We start from the raw sequence: 26,779 nt of genomic DNA, 5'->3' as shown, positions 1-26,779 counted from the left end.
AAGGATCATGGGCATGAGTACATGTAGAGTCGGGGGAATGCTACAGGACGCCCCTGTTGACACCCCATTTTCAATTAAAAAAAATAATACCCTGCACCAACCACTAGAATGCAGCATATGCAAAGTATGTGAATGTAAGCAGACTGGGTCATATACCTATTAATTTTTTTTTTTAACTTTATTTATACATTTAATATTTCACATGGACAATAAAATATAATAACACAATGTTCATGGAATACTTACGCAATTCCATCTTTAACTTTATCCATAAAGAATAATCAAGGATAGAAATTAAAATGGGAGAAAAAAAAATTGTTAAACCTCTCCTAGACCACAATAGACAACTAAGAATAGATATCATTAAATGCCCCCCAAATGCTCTCATATTTGTCGAGTTGCTCCTTTGCTTCAAAGGACACTCTTTCTCTCCTGGATAGCAGGGACAAACCTTGCAACCAATCCTCAGTATTCGGAGAAGCATCACTTTTCCCAAATTTTTAAATTTGCTTTTTAGCTAGGAGAAGGGCTCGATATAACCAGAACATTTTGCTGTTAGACAGCCCAATACCCAATGGAATCAAACCTAGCACACCAAGGAGCGGGTCTCTAGGTATAGGTAAGCCCAAAACTAGCTCCATCCTCTGAAAAACACTATCCCAAAATATCTGTATATTTCCACATAACCTAACATGTGGAGCGTGCTCCCCTTCTCTGTTACAGCTCTAACAGGTGTCTACAGCACTCAACTTGCAAGATTTCATTCTCCATGGTGACCAGTATAGATAGTGATTAACTCTTTGTTGTGTATACCTCAAATCCAAATCCACCTTATATTTAACAGGACCCGCACACACACGATTCCATTCAATATCTGAATGAATTATTCAAATCAGAGTGCCAATTTGCCTGACGCAGAAGGTGTAATTAGCTTATACAAGGTAGACGCAAATAAAGGTACAGACTTGGAAAGAAGGAAAATCGCCGGCGGTGCACGCACTGCAGCATTCAACGGCAAAAACAATACACCAAAAAGCTCCTGCAAAGCATTATAACGACAAATGCTTTTGCTTTGAGCTTATATTTAAAGCGTAGAAACTCAAAGTCAACCATATTCTGACAGTCAAAGACCCGCCCAATTCTCCAAATACCAGCATTTTGCCATGAGACCCACGATAAGACCTTATTATTCTGCTTCACAGCCTGCTTTTTCCATAGACATGAATCTTCACACAATAAAAACGTTTCACCCCGGATCTCATTACCTTTATGCTATTCCTTTATAACAGGTTTTATTAAAGGGGGAGTGGTATTAATGGGTAATCTTTTATCCATGAACAAAAGCATGTCTAGTGGTGTGGGAGAGACCGATTCCTTTTCAATTCTAATCCAACCCGCGCTATTGATCTCTACATTCGTCAACAAATGAGGCAGTGCACGCAAAGTAAAAGCCGAAAGATAACGCCTTATATCAGGAAAGCCAAACCCACCCAGATGAACTGGTTTATGAAGAATATCTTTCGGAATTCGGGCCCTGTTTCCTTCACCCGACACAAACCTGCTCATAGACTTATTAATACCCATTAACACACTATTTGAAAGTGGCAGGGGGAGCATGCTAAAACATACAAGAATTTCGGAAGAAGTGACATTTTAACTACACTAAATTTACCCCATAGAGTCAGTTTCAACTTCTCTAATTTGCAACAAAGCTTACCTATTTCTGAAATCTTCAAGCGAGTATAAGGGGTAGTGGGCAAGTTTTGAAGATCTTTGAGCCCAGAACATACAGAATCTAGTGGGTTGGCATTTATATTGGGGTATTTCAAATTGCTATGAGATAAAACGACACCAAATATTTTTTTTCCAGAAGCTCCCTTGGTGAGAAGCGATTCTTATCACGGGTCTCCCATCAGCCGTCCCATCAGATCTATCCAGCATAGTGAAAGCTGAAAGATGATGGGAATTGTGGTTCAAAACATCTGGAGAACGCAGGGTGCAGACCCTAGTAATATTAATTGTGATGACTGCTATCCGCAAATTAAACCTATTTATACACTATTAATGCCAGGAAATTGTCCAGAACAACAGTCTGGACATACTGAAATCTAATAGAAGAATCACGGGCCAAGGATTTGGGGATACAGACAAACATTTTATTTTTGGTCTATTGGATACAATTGTATATGTTTCTAAATCAATTACGCTGAAAGAAAATTTGTTTAAGTTGATACAAAGAATATACTATATCCTATGTAGATTTGTGATGGGCTTGAGTGATAATTCATTTCTTGGCAGATTTGCCAAGTTTCAGGGACCATGAGTCATATGATGTGGCAATGCAATAGAGTGCAGATTTTATGGAGGACGGTTAAAATAAACTTAAGGCACTTTTTCAATGTGAATTATCTATCTCAACAGCATTTTGGTTATTCAGAGAAGGTAAACCCATCTTGAACACTCGATCTGTAGAAAAGCGCATAATCCATACAACATCAATTGTAGCAAGAAAGACCATCCTTACAAATTGGAAATCAGTTTAAGCCCCTCACTCAGATGATGAAGATACCAGCTGTAACCGATTGCTTTTGGATATTAATCAATATGATTGGTATTCTATATGACCGGCGACTGTGAATGACTTAGGCATAGTTTGTGGTGTAGCAAAATCTAATGATAGATTATACTGTCAATGGTGGTTGTGGATAAATATATACTTTATAGGTAATAACTGAAATGTACATAGCACCCAGGGCTTCATATCCTGTGATGCACATTCTCTGTTGCCTATATTTGGCTTAAAAAATGGAAAATTAGAGCCATGGGTAAAACAAACTATGTAAGAGCGGTTGAAAGTTGATGATTTTATTGAGTGGGTAACCTATCTTTAGGACATTGTAAATGAAATCCAAGGGTGTATTTAATTTTATAACTGATTTAAGTCAGTCTTTTCAAATATCAAAAAATGTGATGTACGCAATAGAATTCTTTTTCTTTCATTTGATGTTTTAATAATGAAATCTGTAATAAAAAAGGCATATCTTAAAGTAAAGGAGTTCACATGAGATGTGTGTGGTGATTATGTGGACAGAGTATGTTCGCTTAGACAAGGCACTCAGTGTATGGGAAAGGTTAAACATGATTACAAAAGAAGTATGGTAAAACTGATAAAGATTGGTATGCAAGTGTGAGCAAAGCCAAAAGGCACTTTTTAGGAGCCAAGTCAAGAAAACAAGCACCTCAATGGTCAGTTTTCAGCAGCTACATTGACAGCAGAAGAGGAATTTCTAACATAAGATAAAGACATCAGAGGAGTCATCAAATAGTGGGATGGCAGAGTTAACAAATTCACATTTTGGTAGTGATTCTCTGAGCCGCCAGGAATCAGAAGGGGGATTGCTGCACACAAAAGCTTGGAACTGCAAAACCACTGGGTCCTGAAGCCCTAACATTCAGCACATCGTGCAAATGGCATCTGCAGTACAGCTTGCGCTCTAGGAGTCCCACAGTAAGGTTGCCTCTGAATGGCTCCCACAGCAACACAGATTTAGTTCACAGAATGTACATGAGATGTGCATCATCAGCAGGCCAAGCTACTGTGCAGATGGCCCAGCTGAAACATAAAGCCAGGGGGTAAGCAGGCTACAGACAAATTGGGGGGTGGGGGGGGTCAGGGAAAGGCAATACGAGACAAAATAATACTAAAATTGCAGTCATAGCCATGTGACCACCTACATCACATCCCCACTCCATGCCATTTTCCCCTTATGAGTACATGCGTTTTGAAGCACATCTCAAAGACATGTCCCAAGAATCAGGATTAGTATATCTGTTAGATGAGCACTCGCAATGTTGTACAAGATATTAACATACTGAAAGAAGAAGTGGTCCAACGACCACAATGTTCATTAATCTGAGCAAAAACAAATGCCTATAGAAAATCATCTTGCAACAGGATTTGTTAAATAATAGGCTTAATTAGTTAAGATGAAATACGGTTCTAGTAGCTCAGTAAGCCAGAGCAGAATTACAGCTTTATTGATCTTTTAAGATAGCTTTTATTGCTCTGTATACTGGCACTTGTGCAGACATGATCTGACTGTGCATATTTAAACGTGGAATCCGAATTTACAGTTCGTCTCATGTCATCCTAAGGACCATAAATCCACCTTTAGCTTTTTATCCATCAGTACTTGTTGGTACGATTGTTTCGATTACAAGTATGGGCCTACAAGAGCCCTCATGCAAAGTGCAGTTGGATACAAAGGTTCCTAATACATAGTGGTTCAGGGAATGTTTTAATGTAATGCACACACCCCTAGGCCCAGCTTACACAGTAGCCCAGGCCTTTAACAAAATTGCTGATCCAAGCCACACAAAATGCTGTGTGATAAATTTTCAGTGTGTTAGAAGTTTCAACTTTGTACTGCACATCCCCTGTTTACATGTCTCTGCTGGTTTGGCATGAGACAGAGGTAGGGCAACCTGGCATTAAGTTTGTGGCCACAGAGGGCACACAAGGCAGCTACACAATTTCTATTTGTATTTTATTGAATTTATGTAGCATTTTAATCCAAAGTGCTGTACATAAGGACTCGAAGAAATACAACAAGCATAAAATGGTAATTGAATCACAACTCGAAAACAGTATAAGGAACAATTTACATTATTGCTGATGTGAGGAGGGAGTGGAGAGGGACAAAGGAATAGGGGGAGAGACAAAAACAACAGGTAATATTTGAAACAGAAATTGAAACGGTGTAAGGAACAATTAACATTATTGGTGAGGAGGGAGTGCAGAGGGACGAAGGAATAAGAGGGAGTGGGAGGTACAACAATATAAGATGGTGATTGAATCAGAACTCAATGGACGAGGAACAGTTACATTATTGCTGGGGTGAGCATGGAGTGTAGAAGGACAAAGGAATGGGAGCGAATAGGAGGGATAAGAGGAGATGTTAGTGGAGTTAGATGGGAGGCAGGAGGGTGAGAGGAAGAGGAAAGGGAAGAAGATTAGGTAGGAGCAGGAGGTAATATAAAAGGGAAGTAGAGGGGAGGAAAGGGTGTAGAGGTGGAGAAGTAGGAAGTGAGGCAAGGGCGTAGAGAAATAGAAGAGGGAGTGAGGTGTTGGGGGGGAATGGAAGAGATAAGATTTAATTGATTTTATAAGATTTCATTTTATTTACAAGATTTTTACAATTTATGGACGAGTGTGGGGCACCTGTGCTGCCTTCGTTGACATTTTCTTCAGACACTTTCTTACCAACACTTATAAAAGCAAGAGACAATTTAGTCAACACCCTACTTATTTCAGATCAGCAGCATCTCTCCCCTGTAGTGTATATAGCTGTTAATGGGTGAGGCAGTACCTACCCAGGCTCCAAAAGACACCCTGTGGGGAGCAGCTCACACCTTGTGCATATGCTAATCTGCGAGTCCTTCCCTAACCTTGGAAGGGCAGCACTTATAATATGGATGATTAAAAAATGTCTGCTTTGCCCTAGTTCCATCTTTTAGTGTGGCACACAGCTTTGTTAAGAAAGACCCCTAAAACTCATAACTAGCAACGAGCCATAGAGATCTTCAAACTCGAGACTGTATTTCTACTGAAAAGTCCATCCTATCCCCCTCACCCAAGACCCCTTTCTGCAACTGCCAACATACTACTCTTCACCCTCCTGCAGCAGCTGCCCCCTTTTAGGCCAAGGTGCTGCAATTTCTTAGGAATACACACCCCAACTTAAATCTTTTCCGCTACTCATTTTCACAGGGAAGAACCCCTTGCAGGGATTTGTAGGGTTTCAGCATCAGTCCGATAGCAAAGTCCTGGTGCTATGTCAAAACCTTTTGAGTTGTGGCCTTTGGGGGCAGGGGAGGAATTTTTACAACTGTGTGATCAGAGTTTGGGGCTTGTGGAAGACAGCACGTAGACTGCTGGGAGAAGCTAGCAGGGATTCTGGTCCTTGCCCTGGCCAATGCCTGACAAAACACCTTCAACAACAGGCTCTGCCCCTTAGCTAGGAAAGATTTCTTTTTAGGCAACTTTACCTCCCTATTCTATTTTTTTTTTTGTTAAACTTTATTTTCTTCCCAAGAGCACATGTTACAGACATGTATATGAGAACCAGGATACAGTATTCTTGCCAGTGTACATCCTTTTAGTTCTCCTCTCGATCTTATAAGGCTCATGAGTTTAACAGTTATAACTCCCCCTCTCCAACCCTCCCCCCTTCTGCCATTTAATCACTGCGGCATTCGGTTGAACAAGACATCATTGTGCGATACATTTTGAGATAATTGCAGACAAGTCTACCCTCATAGGGCTTGCTTAGTCATAGAATAGTAACATTGCGAAGGATCTTAGGTTTGAAGTACATTTGTTCCCTGTCCTCCATGAATTCGTGGAGAGGCATTCACGTGTTCAGGTATTTCAGGTAACAGCCATATGTCAATGCTGTCACCTTCTCCATTGCCATCACTCCCCATAGTCTCACCCTCCACATGGCCATCATTGGCCCCTGTTTGTTTTTCCACGTGTGTGCTAGATTAATTCTAGTCACACTCAACATATGGGTGATGAGGGTAGCTCTATTCCCTATGTTTGCATAACTTCATTCTACTGCTCCCCCCAACAATACCACTGTTGGGTCCAGGGGCAGTTGTACCTCCATCACTTCTCTAATATGGCTCAGGATCCCCTTCCAATACGTTTCCGCCACTGGGCAGGCCCACCACATATGGATTAGGTCCCCAGGTTGCATGCAGCCCCTCTAGCATGCTGAGGGGTAGCTTGGATTGATGGAGTGCATAGGTTGTGGTGTCATGTACCACCTCAGGCATACTTTATATGCCGCCTCTTTGATTGAAACATATTTGGAGCTTTTCGAGGCCTGGCACCATATTTGGCTCCATGTTTCCCCTGGTATTGGTTTCCCTACCTCTAGTTCCCATTTCTGCATGTATGGTAAGGTTTCTTCCGGACTCACCCCGTACATCAGCCGGTAGAGTCTTGACACCCCTTTCTCTGGTGCCCCTTCTTTTATGGCGAGTTCCAGCCCTATTGGGTCTTTACCTCCCTATTCTATGGATACCCAAACATTTTGCTTTTGTGTTTGAACCTGTCCTGATTTCTCACAGGGAAGTGAAGCCATCAGCTAAACTCCCCTCGCCTTTTGCTTATTTTGTCATGGGAAAACTGATCAGACCTTCAGACTATCAGTACTGGGAAACTATGTTTCCCTTTAGTCTTTTTACCTTTTTGGTAACTTTTTAACAATGCACACAACATCTTACAGCGCAGTGCAGTGGGTATACTTTTTATCATCCCTACTCTTTGACACTTGGGATTTTTGGTTACCTGAATATGTGCCTAAAGACATGCTGTTGGCAACAACTACACTTTTTCCATTTTTGGATTATTTTTGGTGTGCATATTCATGTTTACGGCACCTGGCTACGAAACGTGGCTAGTGGCCGAACATGGCCATTCCACAAGATTTCTTGCTTGTCCTTTTGCCACCTTGTTATTTGGCCTTTTTCCTGCATGCTCAGGTCAGGAGATCCCATATATGGTTCATGTACTTGCCAGGGAAGCTGCTGCTTTCACAGGCTATTGATACCTGTTTTGTGTGTGTGGCCCAGGAAGTGGGTGTGACTTTCTGGTCTCAATCCACATCTGGTGCCAGAGAGTGGGTGTATGGCATGAGTGAAACCCAAAGTGGTCCCTGATTGGATAACTGCTGTCTGTTTGAATGGTGCAGATCCTTACCATTGGTTAGCTTGGACTTGCTTCCAGCCAGGATTTAGGACAAGAGGACTCCTGCAGTCATTCTTCCCATCAGCATTGGAGCCAAGTATCCTGTGTAGAAGAGCAGCCAACTGAAGATCCGTGGACGACTCCTGAAGAGGACTGGCATCTCTTCCTGTGTTTGGCCTGGTGATGCCCTACTGGACTACCTAATCTTCAAAGACCCTGACCACCTGACCATTGCTTCAATGCTTGGACTGGTGGGACCAACCAGTCTCAACGACCTCTTGAGGATGCAGCCATCCTGAGCCTTTGGAAGTGTTCCTGGACCACCTGGTGGATTAACCAGCTCTCCAGTGGGTTAGTTCGGTAGAATCATTGCCGTTCTGCATTTTCTGCCGGAAACTCAGTTGTCACCTGTTCTGGAAGGTTTTCTTCAATTGCGATTAGAGAGATGCCTGCTGTTGAACGTGTGCGCTAGCCATTGTAGGAACTCGCCTTCCCCCGTCTAGTGAGGTGCCCTGAAAAGGCCTGCATCAGTGCCTTCTGCATTTCTTCATCGCAAAATGTTACAGTCTGCTCCTGGAACCACCCTCAGCTCCTGGGAATCTTCTAATGGATCCAACGGCGGTATAACCTAGCTCCAGCAACCCCCAGTCGACCGGCTTAGTCACTTGGGAAAATTGGAGGCCAGGGTGTAAGTTACCAATGCATTCACCCTCCCCCCCGTTATATCATATGAAATACATTTATAACTCGTTTGTTTCTAGGTGCGTTCTACTTAGAATAAACTTTGGTTATTCCATTCGACCACTTTTTGATTGCCAGATCCAAGATTTATACCTAAAGGGTAGGAAAATAATTGTACTGCAATGCAACATTTTAGAAATATCTTCTGGAACATTTTCACCACCACCACCACCACCATTTCCTACATCTGTGCCCTCTACTAAGAAGAAGCTTTGACACTTTTGGGCACAAGGCCCCATATATCATAGGGATTGGACTTACAAAGTTAGGTCATACTTCTTGTGAACTCATTTCCTTCTACTGCATCACTATTCACCTCCTTGTAGTTGTTTAAGTTATTGCATGCATTCACCTAAAGGTGACTGTATATATGTTTGATAATTGAGTATTGTGTGATATTACTGCATGCTTGATTTATTTTCCTATTGTATTGTATTGTAGTGTAGTGTAGTGTAGATCAGTAATGTATTAGAGGAATATTAACCCGAAGTAGGGTTGGACATCATGTTCGCAAATGGTATAAAAGAGCAACAAATTCTATTGTACAGTGTCTCTGACTGAACACACTGAACCACTCTGGAGTTCGCTGTATGGTACTGAGGGCCGATAGCTATCTGATTTTGTTGTGTTCTTTGTAACTGATTCAGTAAAAATTAAAGATCTTTGTATGTTCCTTTGTAACCCGAGTTTGGTGTATTTCCTTTTGGGGTACTCAGCCTTGATATTTTGATTTTGTTTCCACAGTTGGCACCCGAATAGGGACCCTCAAGATTGATGCCGGATTATCGAAGGTTGATCCTCGCTATCGGACCAGGATGGGACGGTGTGACAAAAAGGGGCCCCACTGAACGAGACGCGACACCTCAGCAGCGCTGCACGACCCGATCCCTGGACGATTAGCTTGTGGTTCCAGAACGGCATCTTGATGAGGGTCCACTTATCGAGGCGGCCAGATTTGCTGAAATCACCACACACGAGGTAAGATTAGTTAGGTAAGATTCTTTGAAATCCAATCGGACCTCCTTAGGAAATCGATCAGGTGAGTCGTGAACCGACTCTTAAATAATCCTGATAATTTGATTTTGGCGTATTGTATCTGCAGACACAATTATTGACCAGGTAACACCAATAATTTGATATGCCTGGAAAATTGCCTACCTGTTTCAGGGCGTTATTCCGCACTGATAGATAATCTTTGGAATTTAGCAATCTGGCACCACAGGAGGGGTCGCCGGCGTGTACTATGTACTGTAAGCATGGCATTGGAAGTATAGTGTTTAATGATATTTGGCACAGACAAACCAGACATGCCTCCGAACTTCAGTTTTGAAATCCCTCGTATTGAGTATTTAGAGTCAATTCTATTAAAGAAAAAGGCTAGACCTGCAGCATTTGATGTTTTGCAGAATTGGAAAAAAGAAGCATTGCAGCAACTTAAGAGTAGGGAAAAACATGCGCGCCGTCATAAAACGAACGCCGAAAAAGCATTATTGTATGACCAAGATAAACATTCTGAGTCGACTAGGAATATGGATAGGGCTTTCTCACTTGGAATTCAGAAAATCTATCCTTCCAAAGATCTTCATGTTTCAGATGAATTCATCGACAAATTATTAAATGAACGAAGACCTGGTGCCTCTGCGCCACCTCTGTATGTTCCTCTTCCTACTGCTTTGCCTCTTCCTGCTGCTATTCCTGCTCTACCTGCTGTTGTTCCTGTTGTTCCTGCTCCTCCTAATGTTCCTCTTCCTCCAGTTACTGTTCCTCCACCCCTTCCTATTGCACCAGTGACAGTACCTCCATTGAATTTGCCTGCTCCCCCCTCTTCCAAGTGGTCTTGTGCCACCTTTAGTCGATCAAGGTGTGGGGTCGAAGGTTGTCACTCGCAATACTGTGCCACCAGAGAAGAAACGTGATTTGATTGCATGGGCTAAGCATTGTATGGAGAGGGATGATCAAGCTAATGTTTTTGCCACACTTTATAACATGGATAATTTTCCTGAAAAAAATGTTTTTATTGAAGGTTTAGGGATTCATTTATGTGTAATGTGGGGCAAATTAAATTAAATAGATCTCCTGCAAGGGTTAAGGGATCTAAACACTTTAGCGTTTTCAAGAGACACTGTGGAGAAAGTAAATGAGCATGTTGAGAGGTTATTTGAGTATAGAAAGGAGTTGGAAAGGTTACAGAATGAGGATGACGAGGGGGAAAGTATGTATGTACAGAAACGGTTCCTTCCTTGTTGAAAATCGATATATGATGAAGCACGAATTTGTACGAAGGACGCGCTTAGATGGATTTCAGATATGTCGATAACTCCAGTTGAGGCATATGACACATATAGTCCGTATACGCCAGAAATGCAGAGGAAAGTGATACAGGTAATGATAGAGTACCTACAGGATGATTGTGTAAAAAGAAAGATTAGTTGTCCCACAGAGTTATTGAGTATTTATAAGAGAGCTTTTTCACTTGACACTTCTTCGACTGCTTTAGCGCTCGACTTAGCTCTGTTGCTTAGTAAGCGTTCGGAGCCACCTACTTCTCAGTTGCCTATGAGAGAGGTTCCTCCGACATTTGTCCCGAAGGTTGAGATTGCGGCCGATGCTGCACAGGGCATAGTCGCTGTGAACATTCCTGCACATTATTTATCAGTCTGTCTTGCAGTCCTCAGTGTTCACCTTAGGCGATATTGATTTGTTATTTCCTGTGCTCTTGCCCATAGATTTGTGGAAACAAGTTAGGACTATAGACGACGTGCCAGGGTTGGGAGACACATAGGCAAATATAACTAGATTTGATGGAGAAAGGCCAGCTGGTGAAAGACCGCCCAAGGTGATACTAACTTTGCCTGATAGAATCATTACAAAATTAAAAACCATAATTCCTGAGAAAATAATTATTTGGGACAAATTTTCAGTCTGTGTCTCCAAGGGAAGTCTGAGATTGCTACCAAGTTCTTTAATCGGTTCAAACAGGTATTCTCGGATTTCAGCGGACAAGACTTAGGCACAGAGTCTGGGAAAAGGTTATTTGTGGACAAATTTGTGCGTGGATTGCTGCCTGACATCCAGTCACAAATTATGTCTGTCTGAGAGCGCTTGGCAGGCAAGGTCCCAATCAGAAGTACTGCATATGGCTCAGTACTACGAGAATCGTGTCAATAATGAAAAAGATAGAGTTGAGAAATGAAAAGGTGATTTAAAGGCTAAAGTACTATTACAGCAAATTGTTAGAGGCCCCAGAGGGGGTAGATCGCAGATTAGAGGTCAGTATGTTCCGCAAGGGAATGTGCCCTTGGGTCCTGTGAACATTAACCAGTGTGCCTATTGTCGAAAAGAGGGTCATTGGCATGCACAATGCCCCGTCCTTCGACAGAGGTCGAATAACACATTTGGGAATATGGGTGAACGATCCAGAGGTCACCCGGGTGTAGGGGGCCCTGGTAGAGGTCAGTTTGCACAGGATCCTCAGCAACCTTTTTCACAGGATAATCATACTTCGAGTGTGGATACTAGGAACATATTTGATCATCCTTCTGCTGCATATCTATCAGAAGAGCTTCCTTTTGATATTTTGTTTCGTTAGGATTGCCCGAAGCAGGGTTTGGAACCTACACCTATTCCCGTCAATCAGAAAGGCCCCTACGTTGAAATGGTGGTGAGAAGTAGGAAACAGCAGTTTTTGATAGATACTGGAGCACAGAAGTGTTCCATTGATCATTCACGGGTTCCAAACATTCCACTGTCAGGGCAAACCAATGTTTCTGTAGGGTTTTCTGGCACGCCAGTTGTTTGTCCAGTTTCTTCGCCGGTACCCATTTCTTTGGGTCCCGTTACGGACCACTGTCCATTTCTGTTGACTTCGAATTGTGGAGAGAATTTGCTGGGGTTGAACCTGTTAAAAGAATTGAATGCAATAATTTATTGTTCTTCCGATGGAGTGCGCTTGACGATTTCACCACAGCAACTTTCTGTCTCTCAATCTTTGACTAGACTTTTACCGCCAGAATTTATTGATGTACCAGAGTCCTATTGGGCAGTTGACAACGATGTCTGTGTTTTACAGATTGAGCCTGTTAAAATAGTTTTGAAACATGGGATTGCGCTGCCACGCAATCCCCAGTATAAGATTTCAGTTGAGGGCGAGCGAGCTTTGAAATGCATTGTTTCTGATTTTGTGCATCGCAGGGTGATTGAGGAAATTCAGGAAGTTTGTGCAATAGTCCGATTTTACCCGTGTACAAGAAAGGCGATAATGCAATTCCATTCAGTTTCAGAATTGATTTACATGCCATTAATAAAGTTGTTGCTCCGCAATTTCCAATTGTGCCTGATGTGACAACAATATTGACAATGATTCCAGCTACAGCTACTTACTTTAGTGTTGTGGATCTAAAGAATGCTTGCTTTAGTATTCCTATACACAAGGATAGTAGATACTTGTTTCCGTTCACCCTAGGGGAATGCTCGTTCACATTTACACGTGCACCTCAAGGGTACACAGAGAGTCCTAGTATCTACAGTAGGGCTTTGAAAGAACAGCTTGATACCCTTGAATTGCCCTCTACTTGTACATTGCTTCAGTATGTTGATGACTTGCTTTTAGCTGCTGATTCTGAGAGCGCCTGTAAGGAGGGCACTGTATTGTTGCTTATTATTCTAGCTAAACATGGTCACAAAGCTTCGCTTAAAAAGTTTCAATATTGTTGCCAGGAGGTCGCCTATTTAGGCTATCTCCTGTCAAAGGAGGGAAGAAGACTGACACCTGAACGTATAAAACACATTTCTGGCATGTCTGTCCCAAATACACAGAAGGAAGTTAGAGCCTTGATAGGTATGGCTTCTTACTGTAGGTTGTGGATCCTGAATTTTTCACTAGTGATCAAACCGATGTTGGCTTTGACAAAGAAGGGCATTTCTTCGCCATTGCTGTGGAACGCGGAACACCAGCAATCGTTTAAGTTGCTCAAGACTGCATTATGCTCGGCACCAGTTTATGAAAAGGCGTTTGTGTTGTTTGTGCACGAATGTGATGGATCTGCTTTGGCTGTATTAACGCAGGAACATGAAGGGAAGAATAGGCCGTGCGGTTACTTTTCTTCCGCCCTTGATCGTGTAGCATGCGCTTTGCCAAGATGTTTGCGAGCTGTCGCTGCTGCGTCTGTAAAACAGAGTGAGGGAATGGTCCTAGGTCATGATCTAACCCGGATGGTGCCTCACTCTGTAGATGTTCTACTGAACCGAACCCAAACGCAACACCTCACTTCCGCACGGTTCACGAGATATTAATTGATCTGGTTTGCTCCTCACATCCAAATTAAGAGGTGTTGTGATCTTAATCCGGCTGAACTCCTACCTTTCCCGCAAGATACTACTAGCGGCGATGAAGAGTCACATGACTGTCTGTATACTACCGAACAAGAGACAAAGGATAGAATTGATTTGAAAGACACTCCTTTGGTTAATCCGCAAGGAGAGCTGTTTTGTGATGGCTCCTGCTTCAAACTTCCGGATGGTACATCCAGAGCTGTTTATGCAATCATCACATTAAGCACGGTCGTGGAAACCAAGAGAATCACGCATAACTCTGCGCAGGCCGCAGAGATTATAGCATTGACCCGAGCTTGTGAACTTTCCGAAGGGCTTGCAGTAAACATATATACTGATAGTCAGTATGCCTTTGGGGTAGTTTACAACTTTGGGAGACTTTGGTCAGAGAGAGGGTTCTTAACTTCACATGGCACTAAGATCCAACATGGCTCCCTAATAGTACAACTGCTCTCAGCGCTTGCGCTCCCTATTCAGTTAGCCGTTATGAAATGTGCAGCATATCGAAAGATTACAGATGACATAGGAAAAGGGAATGCTTTCGCTGATCAGATACCTAGACAAACTGCTACCGATCTCTTTACGGAGATGTATGTTTCAAGGGAGACTGTAAATGCTTATGCAATGGACGAGGGTGTTGGGTCTGTATGGGATATCCAGGCTGATGCCACGTTAGAAGAATCCAAAAGGTGGGCTGAAGGCTTGGCGAAACTTGATGATGACGGGTGTTGTATGGACATAGTTGAAGGGAAATGGCTACTCCCTGACACGTATGTAATGATGATGGTCATCATGGCCCATGGTCCTATGCATGTATGTGCCCAGAAAGTAACGAAAATGTAAATGACAAAATTTCAAAAACTGCCCAACGCTATGTTCAGGATTGCATGATTTGCCTACAACACAATGTGGGAAAGGGGACAGCAACTCCAAGTGGAAGTTTTGGGCCACCCTCTGTCCCCTTTGAAGTCATCAACTTTGATTTTATTGAAATGGAACGCTGTAATAATGTGAAGTACGTATTAGTGGTCATCTGTGCTTTTAGTAAATGGGTTGAGGCTTTCCCTGTCAAAGATGCTACAGCCATGACTACGGCAAAAACCATGTTAAAAGAGTACTTCCCGCGGTTCGGGCTACCAAGAGTCATCTGGTCGGACAATGGTCCACATTTTGTCGCTGCTGTAATTCTGCAGATATGTGCGGCATTACAGATCAACAAACGGTTCCATTCGGCCAGACACGCTCAGAGCGCCAGACTAGTAGAAAGACACAATGGTATCATCAAGAACAAGCTCGCTAAGACATGTGCCGGCACTAAATTAAAATGGCTGGACGCCTTACCGATCGTGTTATTATCCATGCGTACAACCCCTCAAACTAACACTGGGCTCTCTCCATTTGAGGTGGTAATGGGGAGACCTGCCAATATCTGGAACCTTCCTAAATGTAGATTTTTGAGAAATGTTGAAAATGTATTACTTTCAGATTATTGCAGCCAGTTGACTAAAAGCCTGTATTTGATTTATCACCAGGTGCGAGAGGCTTTACCTGTGCGATACGAGGGCCCAGGCCACAGCATACGGCCTGGAAGCTGGGTGCTCATCAAGGCATTTGAGCGCTCTTCCTGCCTTGCACCTCGCTGGCGGGGCCCATTCCAGGTCCTGTTGGTCACACGAACGGCGGTGCGGGTTTCCGGAAGAAAGAACTGGATCCATGCGTCACATGTCAAGAAACTTCCTCACCCAGTGCCACACGATACACAAGAAACAGAACCCCTCGCTAACGCTGCAACCAACAATCCCAAAGCAGTAGATAGCGCTGAGAGTGTATCGGAGAATCTTTCTGAGCCTGTGAGGCTTGGGAAACCAGCCATTTCATCTCCACACTCTCCAAAAGTCTTGCTTCCGGAAACTGCTGTTTCAAATTCGGCATCTTCACTTGTTTTTGCTACGTTGCTTCCAACAGGAAGTGACGACACATTGTTTCCAGATCAATCAGTACCGGGAAAAGTAAGGCACAATCTGCGTCCACGAAAATAGACGTACGGCACGGTTTTGCTGCGGATCTGATAGACTTACAGCACGGTTCGGCTGTGCATTCGAAGAAGGAAAGGATCATTGAAGGCTTGTTTTTGTCCAAATTTGAGAAAGGGGATTCTGTTGGCTAGGGTTGTGGAAGGACTAAGAAGTCGCGCGGCCGGGAAGTCGCCAGCTAAAAACACTGGGGTTTGTCATTTGGAGACTACAATGCCTGCCACCACTACCGCTCGTGTGGGACTTGTAAATGATTGTGTGACCAACCGGGACAATGGACAATGCACCTGGGCCCCGAAAACGTATTGCTGTGTTTTCATAATAATATTTGGTTTTATAATAGTCACTGTCTTAGGCTTATGGTACCTCGAGGAAACTCATCCTTTAGAGTCCTTGTTACCGACTGAAAATGTACCTACTGTTCCTACTCCCTTTGTACATTTGCATACTCTGTCCCCTAGGGACTCCCAGCATAGACAAAGGTACCGCAATAATACTTTGCTACTTATCATGAATGCTACGCATGCCATTTTTAATAAGTCTCACTGTTGGGTCTGCTCACATTTACCGCAACACGGGAATAAGGGGCTAGGTTGGTATATTCATCCTTTACCTTTGACAACTGCTTGTTATGCTTCTGTTCTTTGGCCGTTGAAATGATAGCATCTCGGGGAACTTTGATGGCACTAATTTGAATAGCTTTGAGAAACGTGTTCTGACTCCCCTGGGATGCTCGCTTTTCGCAAATAGGAGTAAGCTCAAAGTTGCTTCTATTAGACCTTCTGATAGACTGTCTCGTCCTTTCCAATCTTTGATTTCCTTTAAGATGGCTCTCATAGGCAATAAGGATGCCATGCCTCCTTCTTACACTGTTAACCATAGCCCCGATTCAGTTTCTTTTTGCATACAGAGGAATGGTACTCAGTCAATGGGAGATTTTAAAGGTTGTGCCAACGTTGCAAATTTGACTGAGGAAGACAGACCTTTGTATGTAGGCGAACCCGTCTACTTTGTTTGCGGTAATGTAGCTTTTGCATGGTTGCCGAGGGATTGGCAGGGAACCTGTTATTTAGGGATCCTGTTACCTGGGGTGTTTATAGTTAGTACAATAGAAGTTTCAAAGGCTCGTCCACGGCGGGACACTCCAGCACAAATCTTGGGAGATATAGCAAAATCAGTTGTGCCATTTTGGGGGCAGATAGCGAATTCCGAAGATATCAGAAGACTAGCGAGAGTACTGGAGAGAACCATCAACCGGACCACGGACATACTCTATAATATGACATTAGAACAGAAAGCGATAAGACTAGTAGCGCTTCAGAACCGGATGGCATTAGATGTCATTCTGGCTGAACGTGGTGGAGTGTGTAAATTAGTGGGGTCCGCTTGCTGTGTTTTCGTGCCAGATTCCTCCCCAACTATCTTCAAGGCAATACAGAATCTGCACGTCTTAGTTCAGAAGTGCATGTTCCCGAGGGAAACTGGGATCTTAATGCTTGGTTCTGGGACTTCTTGCGATCTTGGGGTTAGAAGGTACTTTCCGTCTTACTGATCATTTTGGGAATTCTGTTGTTCCTTTGTTGTTGTATTCGGTGTCTAAGTAGTATATGTTCGATGCTAGGGGGGTGCTGCGCACAAGCGATAGGTACGATAGGAAATAAAGTGTATGGCCCAGATACAACCTCCAAGGAGTATGTGTTAAAAGAAATTTTAGCGAATTACCTGATGGCAATAGATATTTCTGACAGCGAGCATGGACGATGATGCATGGAGTTATTTGCAAGGAGATCCGAAGTAGTTTAGCACTTGGCATAGGCCAAAATGAGGGTTTGTCGAATGAGAAATTATATTGTGCTTCCTATTGCAACGAATATGTGTATATTGGCCTACGCGAAGCTGCTTGTAAGCCACTTGTGAAGAAATCTGTGTTGCAAGGTCCTGACCTTAGAATCAATGTAGATATGTATAACTAGAGAGTTGGTAACTGCCGAAATGATTAAACCATTCTTAAATTGTAGAATGTTCTGTTGTTTACAGGGAACTGTAGTGGTGCTACAAATAATCACCCTCTTCCCAGCATGTGAATGTTGAAAACTCAGCTCACATTTTGAGGGGATAACAGTATATATTCGAATGAAACAGAAAAACTGTTATAAACCCCTTAATTCAAGGGACATGTGTTTATTTACATGTGTTATGAGTGAGCAATTTAGATATACAAGAAAAGATCATTGTTCTATGGTATAATCAAGGAGTGGAGACAATATTTAGGACAGGTATGCCCATATCAAAACTCAACATGGGTCATGGAATAAGAAATGGAAAACAATTAAAGGTTTAACAAACAAATACAATTTTCATGAAATCCATTCTTAAAAAACAAATGGTTCCTAATATTCAAACCAGAGGAAAACGACAAAGCAGTTGTACTGATTCTACAATCTTTTAACAAAGTGTAGTTGGATTATAATTCATCCAGTGTAGACATAAACAAATAGTAATACAGTGGTAGCAAAACAGATTTTCAAACATAATTCAATACATTTTTTTGTCTATGTACCATTTGTTAATTATACAAAAAACCTTTTTGGATAGGCAAAGGAGTGGAAGCAAGGTTACTTATACTTTGTTCTAGGGGAGAATGGGGCCTAGGTTTTATCGTAAACAGGCAAACCTATGTTGATTATGATAACATTTTGCACATTAGTTAGGTGATAGCCAATCCTTGGTTAGAATCAATGTAAGTCGCCATTTTAGGTCAATCCGCCATTTTAGGTTTGCTTTGTAAAGTCACCCTGTGAGTTAAAATGGTGGACAATGTCATTCCGAAATACAACATGGCCGTCTTCACCGCTGTGTGTAGCTAATATGTAACTTGCCTGCAGGCCACTTGTTGAGGTCGTGAACTGAGACCTTGTCCTTCGTTGACCTGTGTGTAAAGGATTACTCGCGTCAATTAAACTAATCCGCGAGCATATGTTAAGAACAATGTATTCAAATACGGAACTGAGAACACTTGTTTAACTACATTGTATTAATGTTTGAGAAGACCTGTATGGGAAATCCCAAAATACACAGTTGCCATGTAGGCTTGTTGATGTATGTATTAAAGGCAAACTAGTGTTAGGCATAAACATGTGCAGTTCCCTCTGGGACCACTGCAAAAGATTTAAGACTACAGGTGTTTGGCAGTAAACCCACTTGGTAGCAGTCTGTACCACACAGATTCACTTGGTAGCTGTGGCTGAGCAGTCAGACTTCCCTCAAGAAGAGTTAGGCAGTATGCAAAGTATACACAATAGGCACTCAGATACAATAGCACAAGCAAACACTGACCAGAGCTTTGGTATCAAAGTATATAATTATTTATTTAAAAACACACTGATTGAAACACTCCAGCACTATTATTGTAAATCACTCTCAACACAGTTACTATTATTATATATACATCCCTTATTCCTTATCAGACAAGTCTTAGTTAACACCACTTATTTCCAGACAGAGGTGAGCGCTTAACTATAGATGGCACTCCAATAAGTTAACGAAAAAGGGAGGGAAAAAGGCAGAAGGTAGGAAAATACACCACACTATTCTTTAGGAACTCTTAAGCAAGGCAGGAAAGTCAAAAGTTACTTGTGGGCCAAAGTCCATAGGCCGGGCACACTCTTGGAGAGAGTAGGGCACAAATGCACCCAAGATCACACAATGACAACAGGCTTAAAAAGTCTTGCAGGGAGTTCAGAAAGGTTTTAATTAGGCTCAGAAAAGTTTAGCCAGGGTGTCCCAGGCTAACCCAGGGGCTAAATCTACCCCGTACTGTCGGTTGCAAGGGAAGCCAGGCGGAACACAGTACCTTATGTGGAAAGGATCCTCCAGCGGGGTCAGTTGTTCCTGGCGGCGGTTGCAAGTCGCGGCGTCGTCCAGAGAAAGAGAAGATCTCGACGTGGAGGAAAGATGAAGGTCGTTGCACTGCCAGGGAAGAAACCAGCCACAGAGTTTTCCGGTTAAAGGTACTACCCTTTGATTCGCGGTAGTGGTAAGACGTGGTATCCCGGTTGCCGGGGTGCTTGGCACAGGCAAGGCGGCCACGAGATTCTCCAGGAAGCGAAAAAGGAAGCAGACTGGTTATCCCCACCAGTCGAAGGAAGAAGACGCTCCGGGCTGGAGATCTCCTCTGTCGTTGGGAAAAGTGGTGAGACGGTCCCAGCAGGGCTCCACCGGTGATGTCGTCGTAGCAGGTCGGCTCAGCTTCTCCCTCGTCGGATTCTTAGGTCCTGTGGCGACTTCTAAAGTTCCAGTCCCCAAAGCCCTGCTTTTATGCAGAAAAACCCCCAGTCACTCAGCCTAGCTGTCACTCAAACATGCTAAGTGGTGAGCCGGCCGGCTCACCACCTGTGCCAATCAGGACGGAGTGCGACTTGAGTTGCCTAGGCAACTCAGTCCAGGGTGCCTAAATCCCCCTCCACCCCTCCTAAGTACCCCAGACAGAGTAGCACCACTTTGGAGGGCTTCTGTGGAGAAGCCCGCCAAAAAGTGGAACAAAGGGCTCAACCTGGGTTGGAGTCACAGAAGCGAACACAAACGCCATTTTAGAACCGAGTTCTGGCAAAAAATACCAACCGGAGAATTAATATGCAATTAATAAACTGGCGGTATGTTCGAGGCTATAGGAATTAAATAATTAAAGTTGGTAGCCTCGAACAATGGGAAATCCCATAGAGATATATTTGTGGTCGAATATAAAAAGTAGTATATCCACTGACACCAGCCAAAACTCGATCAGGGGGGACGGAGACGTGCCCCCTCGATTAACAGTACGTCCACAATATGATGGTTTGTACTGGTTCTGTTCAGAATTTGAGACTAGTAAAGTCAATGGTGACTTTACATGCCCTGGGAGACAGTAGTCAGTCCCAGGGGATGGAGTCTATATTGGGGGGTCACTATGACACCCTTGTGTTACTTTACTGAGGGTGCTGTGTAACGCACATCACAAAAACACATGAAGCCCTATGGAGTAAAATACCCCATAGCCCATTAAACACATCTAGAGTCAAAGAAACACTCAAATCATGCCCAAGAGTGAGGCTAAAAGAGTCTCACTCTTGGCAGGAGGCAAAAATAAACCCCAAAAGTCCAGCAAAGCTGCTGGGGGACTCACTAGGTTAGGAAATTCAGCCTAAACCGAGAATTCTCCCTAACAACTAGTTACATGTGGATATGCAAACTCGGCATGAACCCTAGATCAGTAATGTATTAGAGGAATATTAACCCAAAGTAGGGTTGGACATCATGTTCACAAATGGTATAAAAGAGCAACGAATTCTAATGTACAGCGTCTCTCACTGAACACACTGAACCACGCTGGAGTTTGCTGTGTTTTACTGAGGGCCGATACCTATCTGATTTTTTTGGTTCTTTGTAACTGATTCAGTATAAATTAAAGATCTTTGTATGTTCCTTTGGAACCCGTGTTCGGTGTATTTCCTTTTGGGGTACTCAGCCTCGATATTTTGATTTTGTTTTCACAACCAAACCTTTAGTGCTGCAGTGTATCAGATCTTGAGTTCTTCCCTATGTATAACATACTCCAATGTTTCTCTGTCGAACCCATAGAAAGCAGATTGGCAGACAGGAACCGGGTACCTCCAATCTACACCAATCAACACCACAGGTTTCGCATCTGCCCCTCTTCTTGTCCAAATAATGACCCCACCACTTGCTCTTTTACTTACGGAGCCAACCACAGCGAGGCCACCAACAGTGGCAATAAGGTGCTATTCAAGAGCACTTACATTACATTATCATTTAAATATGGTATTATACTTTAACACTGCACTTACAACTTATGCCTTGCACTTCTGCACCACAGCCACATTTAGCCATTATCCAGTAACCTTGAATCTAGCTATTTTGGATGTGCAAAAGTTTACCTGACTTATAACTATGACCACTTGTTTTATGTTTGTTGTAATAAGAATAAACCTGCAAGCACCAGAACATCTGTAACTCAAGAGACGTTAGCAAAAACATCACCCACACTATGTAACCTGTCAGCTCAAATCTCAAATACCGACTGTAACTAAGCAGGGTACTTGGGAGTATAGCCTCGTCCCATGCTTTCTATCCCTTGTACATACGTCACCCCTCTATATTACAGCTGATGTCCTGCTTTGCATCGCTCAGGCGTGTTGCAGCAGCACCCCTGTGAGTTGCACACCATAAAATTGCAAAAGAAATCTTTTAAAATATTGAAAATATTGTTAGTTTCTAATATGAGCAAGATGTTTTTTGTCAGAAAATATATAAATATTATTTATGTACTAGTGTTCCTTGTAGGAAAGTGAACATTTAATAATGTAAGCAAATATTACATTGCAAAAAACGCCACTAGGCCAAAGTCCTGTGGGAAACAAATATAATCTGTATTAGTTTTGTAGGAATACAAAAATGCTGACCTATGCATGGCCAAAATTGGTTGGTCATGAAAGGTTTTCATGCAAGGGTAAAAACAAAATGGTTTCCCTGGTTTGGCGGGTGCCTGCCTAACAAGTACAGAACAGAGATAATATGAAAGACAACAGAGTATAAACACTTGGATATTAGAAGTTGTGGTTGAAACGACCTACTCAAAGGGAACCTTAAATTAATGACTCAGGAGATTTTGGGTGTCTCACCACAAATCCATATCTAGAGAAAGTATCAATTACAATCATACTAAGAGTTACTCAAGTAATGTATAGTTTAAAGACATGCTACCCCATAGTGACCTGCCACATTCACAAATTAAACAATATATCTAATAATGATATCCCCTTTTATATAGTGCATCATGCTGGCGATTGCTGCCACTTCCAAGTGCTGTAATAGTATTTTCATTACCCAATGATATGCTACTCAATTTATCGAAAAGCTGAGACAGCCCAGCCAGGATATAAATATGCAAACAGCAAGCTCGCCATATGTCTTAAGAGACGGCTTAACACTCATAGCTATCTTCCCAGCAGGAAGGCAGGTTTTCAAGTTCTTTGAGATTTTTTTTATTTAAAAGCGTAACACCAACAGATTAAAAAGCTCTTCACAAATTAAAATGCATCATCCTATTGTTGTAGCCTCGGTTTATTACTGTGCTAAAAGAAAATCATAATATTAACATACATAGAGTAACACTTGATACAGGACAGAACCATTTTAACAGTCCCGAAAAACAATCACAATGCGCCTTGCTTGTGTGCAAGAACATCAACTTGACGGACCCTGACCACGACACACCAAGTATTACAGTACTACCAAACGATGAGTTGTAAATATGTGAACCTCAACTGTGATTGTAGGGATTGCTGGGGAATTTGACACAAAATAGAAGATACATTGTTTTTACCATGTATGTGTATGCCATTGATAACAGCGTCTACCTTTCTATGCAATGTTTGCAGTAAGTACTTAGGCATTTTGCCAGCTGCTGTAGGCATTAACTGCTATTATTTGCAGGCAATAAGTGAAGGGAATTGCAATGAACAGTTGCAAATTCCAACAGCGACAGGACAATGGGGCTATATGTATATTTCCGTCTAGTCTCTATAGATGCCTTCTCTCTTGACATGATCTCTATCCCCTGCCATGCCCAATCTCCTCTGCCAACTGTTAGACCTCTGCTTTAGTCTTTTAGTCTTGTGATTGGAGCCCGGCATGGCTCCTCCTCCTCCCACTGTGCCACACATTCGGGCACCTACACACTGATATTTCTCCTCTAACTCATTCTCTCTAACCCCGGCTCAATTCTCTAGCCAGTGATGGACTGGCATACAGGGAACTCTGGAGATTTCCCGGTGAGCCCCTGCATCATGGCCTTCCTTTGTGTGGTTACCTATTTTGTTTCCAAATTTTCTTATGGGAAAGTGGTTGGGCTTGCTCACACCATGTAATATGGGGCAACTTCGAAAAACATTTCCACAACTTCTTTGGTTCCCAGTCCACCCCAGCCCTAATATTTATTAAGCTGGTTGGATCTTCCACTTAACTCTGGTTTCACTCTCTGAACCAGCAAACTGTTCTCCGTAGTGAAATGTCTACCTTCTCTGCTTTGTATTCGGATTGACAGAGCACCAGAAGGTTTTGAATACAGGCAGAAACACATGTTAAAGCACACATAGAGGTTTCAGATTAACTGAACCATTAGGAAATAAGTGATCCCTCTTTTGTGAGCAGTATTTTCAATGAAAAGATGTGAAATAACAATGCTTGTGTTGGGCACGGCAGCTTAGCCATCAATGAAAAGATATAAAAGAGATGACAACAACCATTCAATAAAGACACACATTTACGTTCCTTTCACAGAATCCCGACCACTCTCTTTACTGCCGTTTAGCTATACTCGTACTTCACACGTGAAATGATCCTTGCAGCTGTAATGAGTTTGGACAGGTCAGCTTGGTCTGACTTGGGATACTAATGACCACACTATTTCAAGAGCCTCAGGTTTGTCGGACTCTGATTAAAGCGAGGGCACTGTTACTCCATTCAGCACTTTGTTCTTTGTGTCAACTGAAACATTTTCTTGTCTATGCTATTTGTTGTAGGAAAGGGATTCAAATTGGCCAACATGGTTCACATTACTTTAAACAGCAGACACAAGTTCCTTTAGCCTTTTACATCATTTTATCCAAGATGTCTACAATGATTTGCTGGCCAATTTTGCCACTTCACATACAACTGTATTATTCACAGAATTAAAAAAAGACAAGGGGCCTTCCAGAAATTGACAGCCATGCACAAGATTGGAGAGTATAGAGCAGACAATAATAAGAGGTTATATGTACACTTCCTTAGAAGTATCTCCACAGTAATGTTTTCCATTCGCACTATGATGGTGCAGACATACCAGCACTCGGGAATCTTCAGTAATTTTCCATACACTGCTGTGCTGAAGGAGGGGAGGACTGCAGCAGGCGAACAGTAAGATCCCTTGCTGTCCAACGAAGTCAGCCCTGCCTGGAAACCAAATATCTGAAACACAGAAAAAAAACAAAGAGTTGGGGACAAGGATACTTCAATTGGGTCATTTGAGTCGCATATAAAATTAGTAAAATTGACCCTCCTTGGTGGCTACTGTAATCCTAGTCTATAATTCCTTTTCCTCCTTGTGGGACATTACATCCTTCAGGAGCATGATGCGCATGCCCCCATGGGCATCTCCCCACACATACTCCCAGGCCCAAACATCAGTATTTTCATTTGTGTAGTCCAGAAGAAATCTTATTAGTAGTGCAATGGTCAGAAGGCCTTTTGGTGAAAAGGGGCCTTCTGACTACAATAGATAGGACAATAACTAACTTTAACTTACTCAAACATCCAATCCCAATTCCTCTATTTTTATCAAAGAATCTAAAGCACCCTTTTACTAGGAGTATGATCACTAATTACATCTACTCTGACGAGTCCCTAGAATTAAAGAAAGTGTTCAGAAGATCCCACTGTCCAAACCTGCCAACAACCCTGGAACTGGAGTCGACAGAATAGTGTTTGCAGAAGGCATGCAGAGTAGTCCGGGTAGCAGCTTCGCAGATGCTGTCCAATGGTACATGTAGCTGCTTCCAGCAAAGTACAGCAAAGCTGCTTACGCTCTGACAAAATGGACAAAGTCCTCTGGGAGGTAAAACCATTCTCAATTTCTGCACTCCAAAATGAAGGAACAAGTTACTTACCTGTAACTGTTGTTCTCCAGCATGGGTCTGGCATGGATTCACATGCTCATGAATATTCCCCGTCGTCAGGCCGGGAATCCTCGGTATGGAAATAAAATCAGTATCAGTTTCGTTTCTGATCTGTCTTTCTTAGTAGTAACCAATCACTGGTCTCTGGGTCATACTGCCCCCAGCCAATGACTGCCCTCTCCCTAAGCCCCGCCTCCGGCAGCCATCCTCTGATTTGGTAGCACGTAAAGTGGCAGTATGACCAAGTGAAGAGCCGCAGAGGGGTAGGCGGGAGGGTTCGCATGTGAATCCATGCCAGACCCATGCTGGAGAACAACAGTTACAGGTAACTAACTTGTTCCTTCTCCAGCATGGGGTCTGGCATTGATTCACATGCTCATGAATAAGAGAATACATAGCAGTACACACATGCACAACCACGGTAGGTGGCAACAGGCTCAACATTAAGCAATACAACAACTCAACATTAAGCAACTCTTACCTCCTCACCAGGCTCACCTTAGGCAAACAGGTTGCGCAGCACTGCTTGGCCGACCCTGGACTCCTCCCTGGAGTCCCCATCGACGCAGTAGAATCTTGTGAAGGTGTGCGTCGACCTCCACGTCGCAGCCCTGCAGATGCCCAGCAGGGGCACACCAGACAGGAACGCCGTGGTAGCAGCGATCGCTCTGGTCGAATGGGCTCTCGGACGGCCAGGCAGCTGTCGGTTTGCCAACCGGTGACAGTGCATGATGCAGCCGGAGAGCCATCTGGAAATGGAAGTCTTCGAGAGAGCCTTCCCTTGATTCACAGTCCCAAAGTTCACAAACAGCTGTGACGTCTTCCGAAAACTCTTTGTGCGGTCCACGTAGAACTTCAGCGCTCTAGCTACATCCAGCGAGTGCAAAGTCCTCTCGGCCGGCGACGGGAAGAAAACTGGCAACACCAAGGGCTCGTTGAGGTGGAAGTCCGACGGCACCTTGGGCATAAAGGATGGGTGTGTCCTCAGCACCACCCTCGTGTCATGAAAAGTCAAGTATGGAGGCTTGCAAGATAGGGCCTGGATCTCTCCCACTCGTTGTGCGGAGGTGATGGCCACGAGGAAAGCTGTCTTCCATTACAGGAACTTCAAAGGCGCCGAATGCATAGGCTCGAATGGGGCCCCCATGAGCTTGGTCAGCACCACATTAAGCTCCCATGCCGGGGCAGGAGCCTTCACCGGCGGG

At 43.1% G+C, this 26,779-nt stretch overlaps 1 protein-coding gene across 9 annotated transcripts in view; it reads right to left on the bottom strand.

The window, feature by feature from the left end:
- The window catches only part of VPS13B (vacuolar protein sorting 13 homolog B), a 3,421,660-nt gene that overhangs the window by 2,489,835 nt on the left and 905,046 nt on the right, over window positions 1–26,779 (bottom strand). For all 9 annotated transcript variants that reach the window (XM_069621427.1, XM_069621422.1, XM_069621424.1 and 6 more), the window contains exon 16: window positions 24,743–24,867. In XM_069621427.1, the coding sequence (XP_069477528.1) occupies window positions 24,743–24,867 (125 nt within the window). The remainder of the gene's footprint in view (window positions 1–24,742; window positions 24,868–26,779) is intronic.

The sequence above is a fragment of the Ambystoma mexicanum genome, chromosome 5q (assembly GCF_040938575.1).
Source record: "Ambystoma mexicanum isolate Mex_15411 chromosome 5q, UKY_AmexF1_1, whole genome shotgun sequence".
Taxonomy (NCBI): Eukaryota; Metazoa; Chordata; class Amphibia; order Caudata; family Ambystomatidae; genus Ambystoma; species Ambystoma mexicanum.
The sequence above is the reverse complement of the archived record's forward strand: the minus strand, read 5'-3'. Positions and strand labels throughout refer to the sequence as shown.